Source organism: Mytilus californianus, unplaced genomic scaffold, assembly GCF_021869535.1.
Source record: "Mytilus californianus isolate M0D057914Y unplaced genomic scaffold, xbMytCali1.0.p SCAF_5, whole genome shotgun sequence".
Taxonomy (NCBI): domain Eukaryota; kingdom Metazoa; phylum Mollusca; class Bivalvia; order Mytilida; family Mytilidae; genus Mytilus; species Mytilus californianus.
Window position 1 is genome coordinate 117,784,559 of NW_026262701.1, and position 19,760 is coordinate 117,804,318.

At 32.5% G+C, this 19,760-nt stretch overlaps 1 protein-coding gene across 2 annotated transcripts; it reads right to left on the bottom strand.

The window, feature by feature from the left end:
• Nucleotides 1-351: 351 nt before the first annotated feature.
• LOC127700823 (protein unc-93 homolog A-like) lies at nucleotides 352-17,962 on the bottom strand. Of its 2 annotated transcripts, XM_052204504.1 has the most exons (6): nucleotides 17,799-17,962; nucleotides 6,998-7,092; nucleotides 4,385-6,021; nucleotides 3,735-3,870; nucleotides 2,541-2,672; nucleotides 352-1,844 (listed from the first exon to the last, which is right to left on the bottom strand). In XM_052204504.1, exons 2-6 carry the CDS (start codon nucleotides 7,005-7,007, stop codon nucleotides 1,594-1,596), a joined length of 2,166 nt encoding a protein of 721 aa, XP_052060464.1. In that variant the 5' UTR covers nucleotides 7,008-7,092; nucleotides 17,799-17,962; the 3' UTR covers nucleotides 352-1,593. The 2 variants fall into 2 exon arrangements, with proteins under 2 accessions (XP_052060464.1, XP_052060465.1); XM_052204505.1 differs by lacking the exon at nucleotides 352-1,844 and having other exon boundaries at nucleotides 2,542-3,046.
• Nucleotides 17,963-19,760: the final 1,798 nt, after the last annotated feature.

Here is a 19,760-nt window from a genome sequence, read left to right on the forward strand (position 1 = left end):
AGTCTTTTGTATACGAAAAACGCGTCTGGCGTACAAAATATTAATCCTGGTATCTCTGATGAGTTTATTTGATAATCGACGGGTGCCACATGTGGAGCAGGATCTTCTTACCCTTGCGGAGCACCTGAGATCACCCCCACTTTTTGTTGGGTTCGTATTGCTTAGTCTTTAGTTTTCTATTTTGTGTTTTGAGTACTATTGTTTGTCTGTTTGTCTTTTTCTTTTTAAGCCATGGCGTTGTCAGTTTATTTTCGATTTATGAGTTTGAATGTCCCTCTGGTATCTTTCGCCCCTCTTTTGTCTCATTGACAATCATACTACAGTTCTTTGTATTAAAAACAATAACAAATGAAAACTTCGATATTTATTGGTCAACAACCTTATTTAACAACATGTATAGAAATATTCTACAAATGTTTTACAAATAAATTTGACAATAAAATCATAACCCTGTACAGATATGAACAATGATCTGATTGGACTAAGTATGTGGTAGAGTATCTTTCATAAATACATAAAATACATCATTATAAAATATATATTCCACTGAAATTAGTCTTCAAATACATCAATTTTCTCCTTCTATCAACATTAATTGAAACTTTTTATTTTCATTTCATCATCAAATTTAATACAATTAATGCTTAAATTTTTTTTTAAAAAGATAAAAGTTAATGCTGAGAGTAGAAACCTTCAAACCTTAATTGCGAAAGTTACAAAACAATACCATATTTTAAAGAAGCCTTTAAAATTAACTCTTTAGCATGCATATAAAAACATATATTTCACTTTCAATGGATTACTCTTAAAATATTTCAGTCCAATTAAATTTCTACGATAAATAACATAGACCCGTTAATCGTAAATAAATATGCTTTCCGTTTACAGTTTTATGAAAGACTTTATTTTCTGTTTGAATGTAATAAAAAAAATAAAGATCCACCACGATATAACTAGGTCTAACAGATCTGTCAAAATGTGCTCATTTTTAAAATAAAAATCCATTCTTCAGATCCCCAAAGTGATCTGTCACTTTAACAATTCTGTAATAATATAGTAAACTTCAGTTCAAAAACTTGTTGGCCTATATATTTCATTGTTAAAACTTAACTTTTCAAGTCTTCAATACTCTTCATTTTGCTCTGGACGTTATGTATTTAGATACATGTTGTAGACTATAAAAATATGATGATGACAAACGTCAACAACATGGACAAAAGTTGTCATAAAACATTCAGATCTTTAAATAAAATAAGTCACTATCATGACTTTTGTAAAAAGGAAAAACAATTAGGGAGACAACAATTATCCCTGATGTATAACTTATATAAATATACATTTATGAAATGTATGGTAATACAAATATCATATTTGCAATATGCAAAAAGAGCTTTTAAATATATAAAATACAACTATCAAATTTGCAATATGCAAAGCGAGCTTTTAAATGCTTAAAATACAACATTCAATATATACAAACAAAACGTAATTTACAATAGGAACACAAATAGCACTTTCTGAAATGAGTTTACCCGCTACTATTAATTATGATCAAATATTTACATATATAAACAATAACTTTTACTATCTTGTTTAAAGTCCATCAGTAGACCAATCATAGCCGTCGTCTTTCTCTTTCTTATCGGCTCTGCACTTGCGCACAATTTCTGCAATGACGTATACTACAGTTCCTGTCAAGCAGGTGGCAAAGAGTATGTATATTTTATGGGTCATACACACACTGCTGGCATAGGCAAATCCAAAGGTCATCCCGAGTCCATTAACGACTCTCAAGGAGGCAAACGCTTCTTCTAGCTTGTCAGGAAAAATCCTACTTATTACACCTGTGTAAAACAGTAAATATATACCAATTGTTTGCAAACAAATTGTCTTCTATTTAATGCAACGTCTTGATGTAAACTTAAGGTTAGAATTTGAGCTCACAGAAAATAAGGTGGTGTACTTTTATTAAAAATGAAGATGTCGCATATTATTATACCAACTTAGATGAGAATTCATTTATGACTACCATAATAGTCCCTGAGATGAAAGTAATGATTCTGTAATTTTTCAAAATATTCCAATTAATATTTTTTTAATTCAAAGTTCAGTTGCAGTGTTGAACAGAATTTGACCCGAATTTCAAATTTCTTGCATATTTATTTCGATTGCTTCACTTTTGAAAATGAAAATTTTGAAGTATATGATTCTCTTTTGTAATGTTATTAAAAAGATTGATACCGGGTCAAACCAAAGACTTGAAAACTAGTATTTGCTGTTTCTCCGCTAAGCGGTCGGCTCGGCGGAATCAAGAGGAGAGTGAACTAGCAGGTTAAAAAATCAAACTCAGCGTTTCATTCTAGTACAAAGCAGGCCTCATATTCATATCACATTTAGTATTTAATTTGCTCGTTTACTGTTTTACGTAAATCAGTTATTCGTTCTGGCACTGAAAAAAACATGGAGTCTAAACTGCGAAAGCCTAAAATGTAATATTTATACATATTGATATAGGAAAACTATTGCCGTTTCAAACTTACAGTTTACTTGAGACATCCAGATTCCATCACCAACGCCCCAAGCACCAAGCAACAGGAAGTAAAAATACAAGTGTTCTTGGTTCGGTTGCCATACCAACATCACACCCAACAAAACCAAATCAATGATGGTTGCTGTAAAAGGAAAACGAATAAAGTCAGACTATATACTAGTACATCGAAATGTTGAAAAGACACGAAGCTTTATAAAAGCCTGACCTAACCCTTATTTGAAATTAATGCTGACAATTTCTATGAGTACATAAGAAAACAACACTTGACACGGTCAATTACAATTGAGAATCAAGTTGCTGCTCTCCGAAAGAAAAACCGGATGCAGAAATAAAATTGTAAACTCACCGATAATTCGTCATTAAGAGCCTTAACGGGTATGGTACATTCTTACAATCGGAAACATCATGTTGTAACCTTCTCATGATTTCCAGACTTCCGGTACATAAATTCTGGACAGACAAATATGCCTGGATGTGTTTATTAAACACATAAAACTGAAATTAGAAGTGCAAGGTGTCAGGATCATACTGGGAGCTCAACGGTTGCCACAGAGAGTAAATCTGCAACTGGACGAAGTTAGGATCTGTAATCAAAGTCTGATTAGTAAAATGTAATAAAAGTATGATTAGTAAAATAGAAACCAGGAAAAGAGTACACCTGCAATAAACACAAATATTTTATTATTATCACATGAAGCGTCTTTGCTCTATTAAATATTGTTGAGTATTTCTTTGATTATTCGGATTTTGAAGGTAATTCGTCATCTTGAATGTCTTTGCAGTGATTTTTAAAGAATAACCTTCAATCAAATACTGCTGTTTAAATAAATTGCATGGTCTACAAGTTGTGTTGTGTCATTCGGATTCTCTCAGATGAATGTCCTGATACCTAATAGAAACATTATACTAGGATTAATTTATTTAATCCATAATATAAGTATTTAAACCGGTAAATATTTGATGAACGTTCACTGTTAATCTACTATGAATCCCGACCAAGTAAACCCTAGTGTGACCGAGTCTCAAACGTATGAATAAATATGTAAGTACTCCCGTCCTGGATTGTAAAATTTACATGGCATCTGCAATCAAATAAATAGAAATCAAATGTAAATTACGCTATTCATGCAAAATAAAATCCGATACCAATAAAATATTATCTAAAATCAAAATACGACATTACCTGCAGAAATGAGACTAACATTGCCAACATGTTTCTCCAGTTTCCCACTCACAAATGAGCTTATGCTCCCACAGACTCCAAAACAAATCATTGTGTAACCAACCATATGGATTCCGAGTGGACAAGTTACAAAAGCCTGTAGAATAGAGAAATCTATCTATAAAATTAATGTTGATACCCTTTTTTTTCGATCCTTATTTATCAACTATTTATCGTCTCCCCTCTATGATTATTAAATTTTGAATCAATGTTTTACTTTAATTGTTTTAATCTATTGAGTATTGTATCAATACGAGAACCACTTCGAATAAAGCTGAAAGTATTTCGCTTAAAATAATTAAAAGCCTGAGCTCAACCGGCTCTTTTCATAGTGGTTAAATTTCACATTTCAAACACCGAACCACCACAATTAAAATATTTCCAGGCTGTGCGAACAATCTTTATCAAAATTAATGATTCCTGTTTTTTTTTTTTTTTTTGCTTCTGAATAAAAAGGTTGTTTAATACTTACAATTTCATTTGTATTTTAGAATAACTTTATACCATAAACAAAATATCTGCACTTTTTATTTAAATTTGGTAAATGTATAATATGTACGGTAAATCACAAACTGAATGACTTTCGTGTTAATATAACAAGACAATATTACCTTTGTAACCTCAGCCATCACAAAACCAAGTTCCATGTTGCTGTAGAAGAACATTATAAAGCAAGTCAGGAATCTTGGTTCTACAATGCAACGCAAGACGGCCGCGGCTTGGTTTGCTATATGCTTAATGTTTATTTTTGAGGTCCGATAGTTTTTCAATCTATCCATTAAAAACAGAGGTAGAATGAGTGACAAGACGGTGGCTACTCCATAAATGCCCAACAAATTGTATCTTGACGTCGCAGTTAGAGCTCCAAGTTCGATGGGATATGAATGGCAGTATTTTGACCCGCATATACTAATTTTATTCTGTTCATATTTTGATAGGTTTGAAAATGGAATGTCCATGTTCATAGAATCATTCAAATTGGAAACGGAATTGTATACAATATTTTGAAGATCAGTGTTTGTTGAGATCGTTTTGTTCGTAACATCATTTTGGTCATTTAACACAATGGATGAGATCAAGTTACCAGCTACAACAGACAACTGGAAAAAGCAGAAAAATACACCAAAATATTTCCCTGCAACGTGGACGGTTCTTTTATCGTTTCTAATGGCAGTTGATCGTGCAAGGTAAGTCACGTACGTGCTAACAGCATTCCACATCAAAGCACTGGCAGCTCCTTGTAACACTGAAGCGGGTACCAGGATATAAATGTTTGGAGTAACATTGGCAGCAACGTATAATAAATGGGCGAACAAGGACAAGATGAGACATCGCTTTGGTCGAAATTGTTGGATAAGACTAGGCGTAAATAAACTGAGAAATGTAAAAGCTGCCATACTCCCTGTTAACGAGTATAATCCAACACCACCATCGTGATTAAGACTGCTCTGTAGATTTCTGAGGGATGAAAACGCAGCATTCATTAATGATACTGAGACGCTTATCACTAAGAGATTCTTAATTTCATTTCCTTCAAAGAAAGACTCCTCTTCAATCTGAACTGGATCTGGAACCTGATTTATTAATACTGGTAGTAAAGTGGAGCCTTTCATTGAACTTTTACACGAGAGATCTTGACTTAGATTAATTATTGCGTTTTTACAAACTCTTTCTAGTCGTCTAACACCTGGACTTGGACAGGAAAACTCATCAATGTATGCATTACTTTCCCACAAGGGCGGATCCACCTTGAGTTCATCGTGTACATGAGGAACAATCTCGACAATGGATATTTCGAACCCCTTAGTCGATCCTTCTATAAATTCTTGAAACAGATTTTCTTTCGCATCATCTTGAATATACGTATATTCTTTCTCCTGTTCACCTTTTAGTAAGGAAGCAAGCTGATTTTCAGTACTAGTAACAGAATCGATGTATGCCGGATTTTCAAGTAAGTGAATGTTAGCATTGTCGTCTTCTGATCCGGTCTCACTATCTTCCCATATTTTGTTTTTATCTCGTACTAAAAATGCTGTCCCGCTCTCATTACTGGTAACAGAGTCCGTGTACTCGGGGTTTTCCAGACTTTCTATCTTTTCTCCTGCTGACGGATCAGATGTGTTATCGTTCTTTATGTTCACATGTAAACTACCTTCCATCGTTCCATTGGTGACAATTGTTGGTAGTGAATCCATACCCAACTGACCTTGTTTCGATTCTATATAGTAGGTTCCACCATAGTCACTATCTACAAAATAAGTATATAATGTTTGCAAATACTCGGACAAGACCTAACCTAAACAGAAATGAGTAAATTTGTTTAATTACCGTAATAATCTATAATCTGTTAAATCGAATTAACAAATTTCACTGTATAGTGTATATGGAATACTGATAAAGAATCAATGCCCCTTGAAGATTGGACATTCGTACTTATACATACGCAACTACGTACAGTCAGATGGAGGATGTTTAATAAAATGTCCCTGTTTGCAATCAGCATGTCAAAGAATGCCTTACGCATCATTTCAAAGGATTCAATAGGTGACATGCAGAAACGACATTTTTAAATATCCCTACCAATCTATTGTAACACTATAGAATCCTAAATGTGAATGATTTTTTTACCGCTCGAAATTAAGAAAACAAACTGAAGAAAAGAAAAAAAATCCAAACCTCGATTCATATCCTATATATTTATCAAATGGCATAATTAAAATCTCAAACACATCAAACGAATGGAAAACAACTGTCATATTCTTGACATGGTACAGGCATTTCCATAGGTACAAAATGGTGGATTAAAATTCAAGTGTTCTGTCAGTTGACCATACCATCCCTCCAGTAAGTTGCTCGTCTGTCGGTACGGTCTCGTACCCACGTATGGGCTAATTGTGCATTCGATGTTCATAAACTATGTAACTTTTATCAAAATTAAGCTTGTAACTTACTTCAGCAAAGCCCAAGTTATACGAATACAACTGTTCTGTTCGATGCTGTTAATGTTATATGCATTTGGTCCCCACACTTTTGTACCTGATGACGTTGTGTCATGCGCACTGAACGGTATCAGATGTTTATATTACTGATATTATCCAACCAGAGACACATATTACAATATATTGTATTATATATATGTCTCTTATCCAACCAAAGCAATGTTGTAATTTTGATTACTTTAATATGATGGCGTTAACGTTTATTAACTTTATAAAAGTTCTTACCGTTATCCATGTCTCAAATGTAATGACCATTCACTGACCATTCACGATGTTGCTATATTCTTCTTTAACCTTTACTGAACTTTGAACTTCGCAGACTGAAAATAAATTTACACAATGGTTCATTGAACGTATTTTTTTTCGTTAAAAATGCTTATGACTAAGCATTACAGTAAATTAAAAGTCAATGCTCTTTTGTCCATTCGTTTGTATATTTTCCCCTGATGTCAAGAATCGAAATGTTTCAACAATGAATAGATAAGTACCATCTCTATACTTTATTTTTATGATATATTTAAGAAATTATTTTGATTAATTTCATGGTTAATTAACCTAGATTAATTAAATCTGCTTTTACATGGTTTTAAATAGAACATTATTATACCAGTAGGATATCTAATGAATCAATACAATCTCCCTGCTTTATGCTGTATTGATGCCATGTCACAGACTATTTTATTTCTTAAATTTCCAAGAAAATTCTTTATGTATAGATACTGTACACTTTTGTTTCAGTTAATTGAAAGTAGCATCTGAAAATAAAAGTGTATGTCCTGGCTTTTTCTCATGAAGCCGTACAAGACATGATTAATAATAGTTATAGAAGACCGAAATCTACGTCATGCTAATGTTTTCACGATTAGATTGACACAAGTAAGCCACGCCCAACTATCCATAAAAGTAGCAAGTATAATTTATGTGTTGATTTGTATCCAACCTTTTCAGACTTAAAGTATACTAAGGTATTTATCACCTATAAAGATGGTAATCCCAGAGAAAGCGTAAATGTCCTCAATTGAACACAGATACACATTTTCCCTGCAATAGACTTCTTTCACTCCTATACTAATTATATACTGGCAATACGTATATGAGTTCGAGGAAGAATGACTATTCCACTGGCATGTTAACAATATTTTGATCTGAATTCTTGGTTAGATTTACTTTTTCGCCTATAATCATCAAAATCAAAAAGTATCATAATTAAACTTATGACTTATCTGTAAATCCAGTATAGTATTGACAAGGTGTTTGGTCTGAATTCTAGATCCTTGACCTTGTTAATCTATAAAGTCATCCTTATTTAGTTGACACTTTGTCTTCCTAAAGCTCAACTATGCTGAATCGCAGGTTCAACGTTTAGAACTATACGCATATTCTCTCAGCTTGAACTTGGAAGCTAACCTTGAATACTAAAGTCAAGGTGTATATTTAAAAAAAATGGTACCGTTAATGTTCTTTGAATGTTTGCTCTGTACTGTATCATTACTATATTTTCTTTCATAATGTGTTGAAATTTCTCCCGATTCTATGTTGTTACAAAATGTGTTAAACTAGCCGACGTCAAACAGGTGAATTTGATTGTAAACAGGAATCTGTAGGTCTGTTAACACCTTTTATATATTTATTTCAAGATCCACATATCTTCCAAAATATTAAATTTTCAAAAATAATACTGGAATAGTTATGCCAGAATTTTAACAAATGTTTTTTTTTTGTTTTTTTGGGGGGAAAGGGAAGAAGGGGTAGTCATATATATATATATATAAAGTGCATAGAAAATCAACCTAACGATGTTAGAGTAGATCTGTTCCTTTACTTCCTCCCCGAGCGGGGCTGGAACCTGTACTTTTTATTTCTAACTTCTACGACAACATATATAGCTTTGCAGATATGTGGACGTCAACGAAACAGCAAATCGTACACTAATCATTCGAAAGAAAACATCTCATTGTAGAAATAAAAGAAATATAAATCATATTTAACATGTGTTGTATGTGTGATGTCAACCGATTGATTGCGGTAATATGTAGTTTGAATAACAAACGCGACATCAAGGCATTTTTGTTTATAAGAAGAAGCAGTCTCGGTGGCATAAAATCGGTCCAAGGCTGAATGTCAGTCAGAGTCAATTAGGTTTTCTATTGTTACTGCAATTAATGATTTAGTACTCTGCAGCAAGCCAAATCGCGCAACCTTGATTGTTCTCGTCTTTCAGACAATTAATTGTGTATTTACGAGAGCATTTCCACACATTCATATTACAAGTGCACATAAACAAAACATTGGAGCTGTTTCGATTCTCAAGTTTTGAATTTTATCTGTTTTTTTTCCTATGTTATACATTGAATCATTTAGCCCAACAACCCTACATTTTTCAAAATTCTCAGTACTCAGCACTTCTTTTTTGACATGAATTATCATCGATATGGTCATAATTATACATTAACTGTTTACAAAACTTTGAATTTCTTTAAATACTTAGGATTTTCTACCACGGGGATAGGTTATCATAGCTGTATTTGGCAAAACCGTTTAGAATTTTGGTCGTCAATTCGTACATTTTGTTTTTTGCCTTTTTAATTTCTTTGATTCGAACGTCTTTTGTCTGGCGTACATAATTTTAATCCTGGTATCTAATATAAGTTTATTGTCAAGTACTTTTGGGGCAATATTTTAAAATTGTAATTTATTCTAATATAATTTTCATACAGCCTTACAACTGTTCAATCCAAGGATTTGAAAATGAAAAGCCCTTTTTAAAATATGCATTCCCTGTGCATGTAGTGGTTGGTGAAATTTGCATTACATCATTTCCTGTATATGTAATGGATAATGAAATTTGATATACAGTTACGTGAATGTTTCGTGTCGTGAAATGTAGCCATGCCATCTAATAAGATTATTTTTTTAGACTTAACATGGAACATAACAATAAAAAAAAAATGATATGCATGTCATATTTCGGATTTATTTATCTGAAGAACATTTTACGTCTAAGATGATATGATATAATCTACTTAAAGGAATTACAATTAACAACCTTGATTGTTAGATGATAAAGATTTCTGTAATTTAAATACAGCCTTTAGTGTTTTAGTATGTTTATATGAACATGTAATATTTCATTTCAATGTGAAAATGTGTTACGAAATCATAGTGTAATGCTTGTGTATGTGAATGTAATGTTGCCCTCTAAGGGCCTTGAATTAGAACTATATATTTTTATTCTTATTCTAATTCTATACTTCTGAAACAAAATAACGACTATTCCACTGGTATGTAAACAATATTTTGACCTGGATTCTGGACGTTAACTTAGTATTTCACCAATAACCTTGAAAATCAATAGGTATCATCATTAAAGAGGCCAAGGATATATATTCACTAATCTTTAAATCCTATATATTGCTTACAAGGTTTTTTTTTATCTGAATTGTAGACCTTTGACCTTGTAACTCTTTTTAATCCATCCTTTTGTAGTTGACACTACGTCGTCAAAAACTGATGGAGCTGAACTCAGCTGAGTCGCAGTTACAACGTTTAGACATGCACTTATTCCCTCAGCCTGAACTAAGCTGAGTCGCAGTTACAATGTTTAGACATGCACCTATTCCCCCAGCCTGGACTAAGCTGAGTCGCAGTTACAATGTTTAGACTGGAGCTCACCTAAGCTTAGTTGCAGTTACAATGTTTAGACTGGAGCTCACCTAAGCTAAGTTGCAGTTACAATGTTTAGACATACACCTATTCCCTCAGTCTCATATTCCTTACTTTGAAAATAAAGTGCTTATCGTATTGTATCATTACTATATCTTATTGTAGCAATACTATATCTTATTGCAGCATTACTATATCTTTTAAAATCTCTGAAATGAGTAATTTTTGTAGCTCTATAACTATATGAACATTTAATATTTCATTTAGATGTAAAAAAAAAATGGGTTTTTTTTGTTGTTGTTGTTACAAATCATAGTGTATTTGTGTGTATAAATGTCGTGCTGACCATCAAGGGCCCTTAATAGGAACAATAAATATCCTTATTCTTGTTCTTATACATCTCTTTCATAACGTGTTGTGATTAGGAAAATTATTACCAAACAATGAATTGATTTACATTCCTCCCTACGTTGTTACAAAATGTGTCTACAATAAGGATAACGACTTCATTTTTAAACTCACAATCGTCGAACAGATGACATTCAATTATCATTAGGAATTGAAAGTATGTAGTTGCAGTTGTGTTTATTCATTTCATAATTGTGATTTTTAAGTTCCGCATAATTATCTTCAAAATATTAAGGTTTTTTGCTCAAATAAAAAACGGTACAGTTATAATAAAACTTTTAGAAACTTTGCCAATAGCTTAAGATGAGAGACAACATAAGTGTGTAGAATACAAAATTAATTATAACTATAAGAAATGATAAACCACTGAAAGGTTTCATTGTGTTCAAAATATGTTTCTTCGTATTTTCAAATAACAAAAGGTTGGGGGAAAAGATCACACAAATAGATTTTTGCAAAGAATGATATAGATCAATGTTATTTGCTGGCTCGTTTTGTGGTACTGTTAGCCATTACATAATGCTATATGTCATATCATGGGGAAGTTATGCTTCAATTGCTTATGAATGAAGTGTAAATTTACAGAATGATTGTGTTGCAACTAAAAATGCTATTTCAACAAGCATTCTGTGAGTATTGCATGGCAATACATAGTCCCCTACCGGTTAAAACTTCATTGTATTGGAACAAAATTCTAACTTGATCTATAACTTGTCATGGTGTAAACTATGTAACAAATATCAAGTCAATATCTTCAAGCATGAAGAAAAAAAGTTTTGAAAACTGATTATTTAAGTGAATTTTCTAAGTCCAAGGACCATAACTCTGCACAAAATCATCATACCGGACCAAAATTCGAACTTGATCTGTAACTTGTCATGATAAAACTATGTACCAATTTTCAAATCTATATCTTCAAGCATGACGAAAAAAAGGGCGAAAAACTGATTATTTAAGTGAATTTTCTAAGTCCAAGGACCATAACTCTGCACAAAATCATCATACCGGACCAAAATTCGAACTTGATCTGTAACTTGTCATGATAAAACTATGTACCAATTTTCAAATCTATATCTTCAAGCATGACGAAAAAAAGGGCGAAAAACTGATTATTTGAGTGAATTTTCTAAGTCCAAGGACCATAACTCTGCACAAAATCATCAGACCGAAACAAAATTCAAACTTAAACTTTAACTTGTCATGATAAAACAATATACCAATTATCAAATCAATATCTTCAAGAATGACAAAACAAAGTGCGGAACCCTGATTATTTTAGTGGATTTTCCAAGTTAAAGGACCATAACTCTGCACAAAATCATCAGACCGGAACAAAATTCGAACTTGATCTGTAACTTGTCATGATAAAACTATACACCAAATATCAAATCAATATCTTCAAGCATGAAGAAAAAAAAGTGTGGAAAACTGATTTGCCGGACTGACGGATGGACAGACAGACAGACAGACGGACGGAGTGCAAACCTAAAGTCTTCTTCGACTTCGTCGGTAGGGGACTTAAAAATGGGTTCAATCATGTATATGGAAATAAAATACTATAAGATACGGCTGATGTATGCTGTTGGGATTATTTGACAGATATATAGATTTCTGGGAAAATATCTGTATAATGACCAACACAACTTTAATTGAGACAAACTAAGAACGTATAGAAATTTAAAAACTGATTACAAATTAGAAAAATAAAATATTGATAGATGTAGACCGGTACATGCTATATAATTTCATTACAATAGGATTAAGTAATAGTAATTCAATTATTGAACAGGGTAGACACCGCAAATAAACCCTTGAAAACAATTATGTCCCTTCTATAAGGATGGGATTAAAGATGAATTTCATTTTATTTTAATATGTCAAATTTTAGAAAAAAGTAGGCAACAACTTTTTCAGGAGGTCGAAAGTATTGTCCCATCTTTCCATAAAATGTCTGATGAGGACAGTATACATTTATTGTTACATTTAACGAGTATGCCATAAGTAAATTTATTGTTAAGGGAGTATATTTTATTTCTTTTCGTTTAGACTGGTTGTTTCCCTGTGCTATAGTCATCTTATGTATATGTTCATAACAAGTCAGAGTAGCTGTATAATAACGGGTTCTTGTTATTTTGGAATTCAATATATGGGTAAATTATGTACGTGAAATACTTTGACAGTTTAAAAGATGGGGTTCCGTTATATTATGTAAAGAAATTTTTGGTTTCAGCTCATCGAATGTGCTCACAGTAACTACGACAGTCAGTTCGCCGGATATTGTCACATATTTGAATATAGTAATTATATTGTATATTAGATTATTATGTTATTGAACATTTTTTGCCAGAAAAAAAGAAATTACTATGATCAACCAAATCAATAGCTAGATTTTTAGTAATTTAGTAAAGAAATGCTATAAATTCGACCGAGCATGTCGAGTCGAATTTATAGCATGTAAATGACTTATATGTAATCAGAAATTACCCATCTGGCAGGAAAACCTAGAATTATGGTTAACAACTTTGTGAATATTTTTATTACATATATATTTCTTAACAACCTCTTTAATCATATTTTACTTTTATTTTCAACTTGCAAAAGTATAACCTCCTCCAAAATATCTAAATAGATGATATACATATATAATATTAATGTTTGTAAAATTTGAATTTTATTGTTGGTAAATATTGTCATGTGTATGTCTTGGTAACGGTCCAATATTTAGATTTAACACCAATAAAGGATTTGATTTAATTTTTTATTGAGGGATGCTTAGGTACTGTCATAACTACTTTATTTTATTCACCGTCAAGGTTGTCCATTTTCTAATGCGGGAATTCGGTAGTTACTGTTGAAGTCTTTTCCGTCATTTCGTCAAGTGCTTACACTAGGGCGATTAACAGCTTCAAATATGATGTGGAAATTTTTTTAATTGAATTTTGTATGTGTTGACTATGATTATATTGTAACCTTTTTGCTGGGCAATCACTATTAGGCACTTCTGAAGACAGATGAAAGCGACATTGATATATATTCCATATCAAGAATAAAATAAAATTTCCTTGGGTTCGGTAAAAAGCATACAATACAGTAAAACATAATCTCTTTAGAGCTTGTAGAAACATAGAGTATACTTTGAGAGTTCATCCGTTTAATTGAGTTATAAATGTACTGTTTGGACTAGTAAATCAAGGAACGCCAAAATCAATGCATGTTTGTTTATGTATAGAAGCAGTTTTCATGGCATAAAATTTGGCCAAGGCAGATTGTCAGCCTTAGTCAATGCTGTTTTCTATTTTTACTGCAATTAATGATTCAGTACTCTGCAGCAGCCAAATCGTGCAACCTTGATTAGTCTCGTCCTTCAAAAATTTAATTAGGAATTTACAGGATCATTTTTACGCATTCATAAGTGCACATAATAAACTCATCATAGATACCAGGCTTAAAATTATGTACGCCTCTACAAATCAGTGACGCTCGAATCAAAAAACTTTGTTTCCTTTATTTCTTATGAAACTGACTACAGGAGCTTCATAGGAAGAGTGAAATGAAGCTAGCATTATCCTTTAACTTCACGGTCCGCTATATAGATGATGTCCTCTCACTCAATAATACAGTTTAATGTCTTCATACAGGAGCTTCTAAGGAAGAATGAATAACTAGCATTATCGTTTAACTAAAAGTTCTGCTATTTAGATGACGTCCTCTCACTAAATGATACAAAGTTTAATGACTACGATGGACGCATCTATCCAATCTAGTTTGAAATAAAAGATACATCAGATACAGTCTGCCTAATATATTGACTTGCATCTAGAAATTGACAATGAGGGTTGGTTTAGAACAAAGGCTTACGACAAAACAGACGATTTCAGCTTCCCAATTGTGAACTTTAAATTTCTATGTAGCAACATTCCAGCAGCGCCTGCATATGGAGTAGATATCTCCTAGCTGATACGATATTCCAGGGCTTGCATTTCATATCATGATTTCCTTGACAGAGGATTGCTGCTTACAAGGAAGTTATTTAACCAAGAGTTTCAAGTGGTGAAGTTGACATCATCCCATCGAAAATTTCACGGTGCCATAACGAGTTGGTTGACCGTTATGGAATATCTGTTTCACAGATGACAACGGATATGTTCCAATTGTTGTAATCACATTCCCGTAATCTTTTCCTCGAGGTAACCTACCGAATTAGACTAATCATCGCGTTTTAACTTACATAATCAACACAACGGGTGCCACATGTGCAGCATGATCTGCTTACCCTTTCTGAGCACCTGAGATCATCCCCAGGTTTTAAGTGGGGTTCGTGTTGCTCAGTCTTTAGTTTTCTATGTTGTGTTTTGTGTACTGTTGTTTGTCTTCTGGTCGTTTTTTCGTTTTTTTGTCATGGCATTGTAAGTTTGTTTTGGACTTACGAGTTTGAATATCCCTTTGGTATCTTTCGCCTCTCTTTTTCTCAAAAAGGCCAAAAGTTGAAGAGCATTGAAAACCCATAAACTATACATTGGTTCTGTTTCGTTTCTGAAGTTTTGAACATTCCTCATACTTTACTTTCCTTCTGGCTTTTTCTTAGATTATACATTAAAATATTTAGCTTATGTAGCAACCCTATATTTTTCAATATTAAACGTATTTAATTCTCAAGTACCTTTTATGAAATATTTTAAAATTCTAGTCTTTTCTAACACTTTTTTCATAGATCTTTACATTTTACTTAGTTGCTTCATCTCACTGATTTCAAAATCAAAAGATATTTTTATAAAAGTTAATGAATGAAATCATTCCCTGTACATGTAATTGATGATGAAAATTGTATAAAATCCTTCCATGTGCATGTAATGGGCGATGAAATTTGTATAAAATCATTCCCTGTGCATGTAGTGGGCGATGATGAAATCATTCCCTGTACATGTAATGGGTGATTAGATTTGAAGTACAGAAAGAAGTCGAGAAAAATATTAACATTGAGATCACGTAAATGTTTCGTGTCGTGATATGTAGCCATGACATCTGAAAAGATTATATGATGTAGACTTGGGCTTTTTATCGAACTTAACAACAACAACAAAAAACTGATCGACGTATGTTACATGCATGTTATAACTCGAATTTATTTATTTGTAGTACACTTTACTTTATCAACCCTCCAGAAGGGGTTCTGAAGGAGAAAGTAGAGAGATAAGTGGTTATGTCCGAAGGAGGTCTTATCATGCCTTATATTTCATATTTTTATGTAGAGGAAAAATGTCTTGGTAGTATAAATCATTGGATCCACAAAATTCGGTATATCGGGTCCTGCTCTTCAACTTCATACTTTTTCGACGTTTTAACTTTTTTATTCGAGCGTCACTGATGAGTCTTTTGTAGAAGAAATGCGCGTCTTTAGAAACGCGCGTCTGGTGTACATAATTTTAAGCCTAGTGTCTATGATGAGTTTATGTATATACCTTGCAAAATTCTGTTGCTAAGTTATATGTAGAAATTTTGAGGAGACATTTTTTTTTATTTTAGTCAAGATGGATTACTTTATTTGGCTAAGAAAGGAAATCCTTTTCCTTGCAAATTTTTCGAAGTTGCAAAATAATTCTAATGTGTAAAAATTACTGATATTTTGACCGAGTTCATGTGGCTAAACCCAAACATCAAAATAGATTAGATGGCAAGTTGATCTTGAAGTTCAAATATATAATTGTATAAAATTTTTAATTAATGATCTGGTGTCATAAAATAAGACATTATTTTCACATGAAATGTTTTTTAAGACTATATAATACCAATACCAATTTTGTGGAGTTTTATGGTATTATCAGTGTTATTCTATATAGACGGAAAATTGTTATAAAAGTTCTAAATTCACGATATAGAAAATAAATTTGTAGATAAAGTTAAAAAAAAAAACCGATTTATTATTTTTGGAAGATATTAAAGCATTGCCTTAATATTCCTGTAATACATATGATAAATGTGGAATGGATCCATTCTCAATTTACAAGTGTTGCGTCATTTTTATACGTATTGCCTAATACTGTATTATGAAATTACGCATGTTTTATTTAGAAAAATACAAAAAATATAAAAAAGTAGATTTTACTTCTGAGATGATGCAATGTCTCGTAGTTAAAATTGACTAAAAAAAAATATTCAATTTTATTTGTTTATAAATCGACGATTAAGAAACTGTATCAATTTTAACGAACCCTCTTTTAATTCTAATTGCTTTTGGACTAAATTTGGCACCTAAATAATCCTGCTTCTTTAACGTATTTTCAGTTAGTGAACATTAGACATTTGTCTAGATAATAAAAGAAGAGACTTATTCGTGTTTCTCACATGTCGTGTCTACTTGCTAACAAAGATATCGATACCAACCCCGCCTATACCTGTGCAAAAGATTCTGTTCTGGATCCGGGAAAATTGATCTAAGAGATGGGCAATAGTATTAAAAACATCTTTAAACCGCTAAATTCAAGACATAACCAGATCAGTCAGTATAAAGCCTACACGAAGCAAAGTAAAATAATACTATTTATAAAGCAATGAGGAAATAACGACTACTTCTAACTATCTAACCCAATGAACTAGTAAATAACTTGTCAGTTTCATAAATAGCTATTGTACATTATGCAGGTAAACACTCTTGTTCGGGTCATACGAAGGACAGGGGCGAATATTGACCAGAACTTGAGAAAAAGATGATAAATAACTAAACATGAGATTTCGGTATTTCAAGCAGGATATCAGAATAAGAAGGAAAACAATTTTTATGAAATATGCAAGAAATTATTTGATTACACTTTATCAATAACAACAGAAGCCTTTGTACCTTTGTGTATTCTAAGTTCCCCAGCCGGAAATATTGAACAGCTGTACCCGGTATCTACAAGGATGCTGTTAATGCATATAAATATGTTTATTATTTTAATTAGATAAACTATCAACTTACCAAAATTGAAATATATAATAGTTCGTGCTTTATCTTATTCGAATAAAACTTCTTTCTTCCAGAATATACCGCAACACTGAAACATCAGTTTTGTTTACACTGTTCTGCGCATGCTACAAACGGCTAACCCATGCGGATGGAAACATAGATAATTGGATTCATATATTCTATTGATAGTAAATAAGCCATTTCAATTAAAAAATGGTTTCAAATTTATATATGATTACAGGTTGATATAAAGAGTCAAGACTTTCACCTGTTTCTTTGTTTATTATACGTAATTCTATTTTTAAATGCAAACTCTCCCCTATATGGAAGTGTAATGGTCTAAAATTTTAAATAGAATTGTTGCAAGGGGAATCTAGCTAAAACCAGTTCTAGCCAACAAATTCGAGTTAGCTGAAAACACAGAAAACTATAGGGATGTATTCTCTGAACGTAGAAAATACACAAAGCAAAAGGTTAGGCACAGGCTATGTTACTAAATTTAATCGGATAAGTGATCAACCAGCTGTGTAATGCTTACTTTGTGCGTGTGTATTCGCCAGATCGATTATAAAAAGATCAATACAGCATACTACACAGTATTACAGTAGGAACGGAAATTACATGTTATTACCAATAAATATTGATACTGTAAACTATGCCCAATATTTAATGTAGACAGGTCATCCGGCATTGTAATTATTATTGATTATTATGCATTTAATTGTAAAAATTGAAGTAAACGGACAAAATAGTGTGTGTTTATACATGTAGTTACCACGTTAAAACAGATAATTTAGTACCAAACAATGAAAAATGTCGTAATCCTTGATATTGATACATTTGGATCGTCATCAATTACAAAAAAAAAAAATTTCAATATCGTTATAGGACACATTTCTTCATTTTCTCTATCAACATTGGGGTATTATTAATGAGGACACTTTCATATTTTTTTTAATTGTTTGTTTTTTTTATGTTTAAGGAGACGAACATTTGATCTGGGTGTAGAAATGAATATTCTGGCCTCTTAAGCACTAAAAAAAATAGTATTACGCAAAACGGGATGTAAATGAAGGTTCTATGAAAAACGTAAGAAAAAAACTGTGTACAAAAGTGAAAATGAATCTATAAGCCAGTCTAGCAGCTAGTGAAAATGTATATTCCCTCGTAATTAATCCTCTTGCCCCCCCCCCCCCCCCTCCCCAAAAAAAAAAATAAAAAAATCTTGGTCCAACCACTTTGCAGAATCTACCTATAGCTTTATTGTTAATTTGTTTATGCATAAACTATTTTTTAACTTGACGTCCTGTTAGTCGTCGAAATAAATTACTCATCCAGTATATATATGACAAATGTATATGTTTTTCGTCCTTTTGAAGGGTATTTATATGTCGTCCTTTTGAAGGGTATGTATATGTCGTCCTTCTGAAGGGGCGGGATATGTTTGTCGTCCTTCTCAAAGGGGCGGGATATGTTTGTCGTCCTTCTCAAAGGGGCGGGATATGTTTGTCGTCCTTCTCAAAGGGGCGGGATATGTTTGTCGTCCTTTTAAAGGGTATTTATATGTTCTTCGTCTTTTTGAAGGGATAAAAAAAAATATGTATATGTCTGTCGTCCGTTTGACGGGAGTGTATATGTCTGTCGTCCTTTTGAAGGGTATGTATATGTGTTTCGTCCTTTTGAAGGATATGTATATGTCTGTCGTCCGTTTGACGGGTATGTATATGTCTGTCGTCCGTTTGACGGGTGTGTATGTCTCTCGTCCTTTTTGTCGAGCCTGCGACTTTTGTCGCAAAAGCGAGACATAGCGATCCTACATTCCGTCGGCGTCGTCGTCGTCGGCGTCGTGGGCGGCGTCCACAAATATTCACTCTGTGGTTAAAGTTTAATAACTTTCTTAAACTATCCTGCATTTCAACCAAACTTGGACAGAAGCTTGTTTATGATCGTAAGATAGTATCCAGAAGTAAATTT

What these genes read in the sequence shown, in the direction of transcription:
- LOC127700823 (XM_052204504.1), bottom strand. An exon ending in TGATGGCTGAGGTTACAAAG is followed by an intron (nt 3,871 to 4,384) that starts GTAATATTGTCT and finishes TCTATTCTACAG; the next exon opens with GCTTTTGTAACTTGTCCACT. An exon ending in TGTTAGTCTCATTTCTGCAG is followed by an intron (nt 2,673 to 3,734) that starts GTAATGTCGTAT and finishes TTCCTTTTACAG; the next exon opens with CAACCATCATTGATTTGGTT.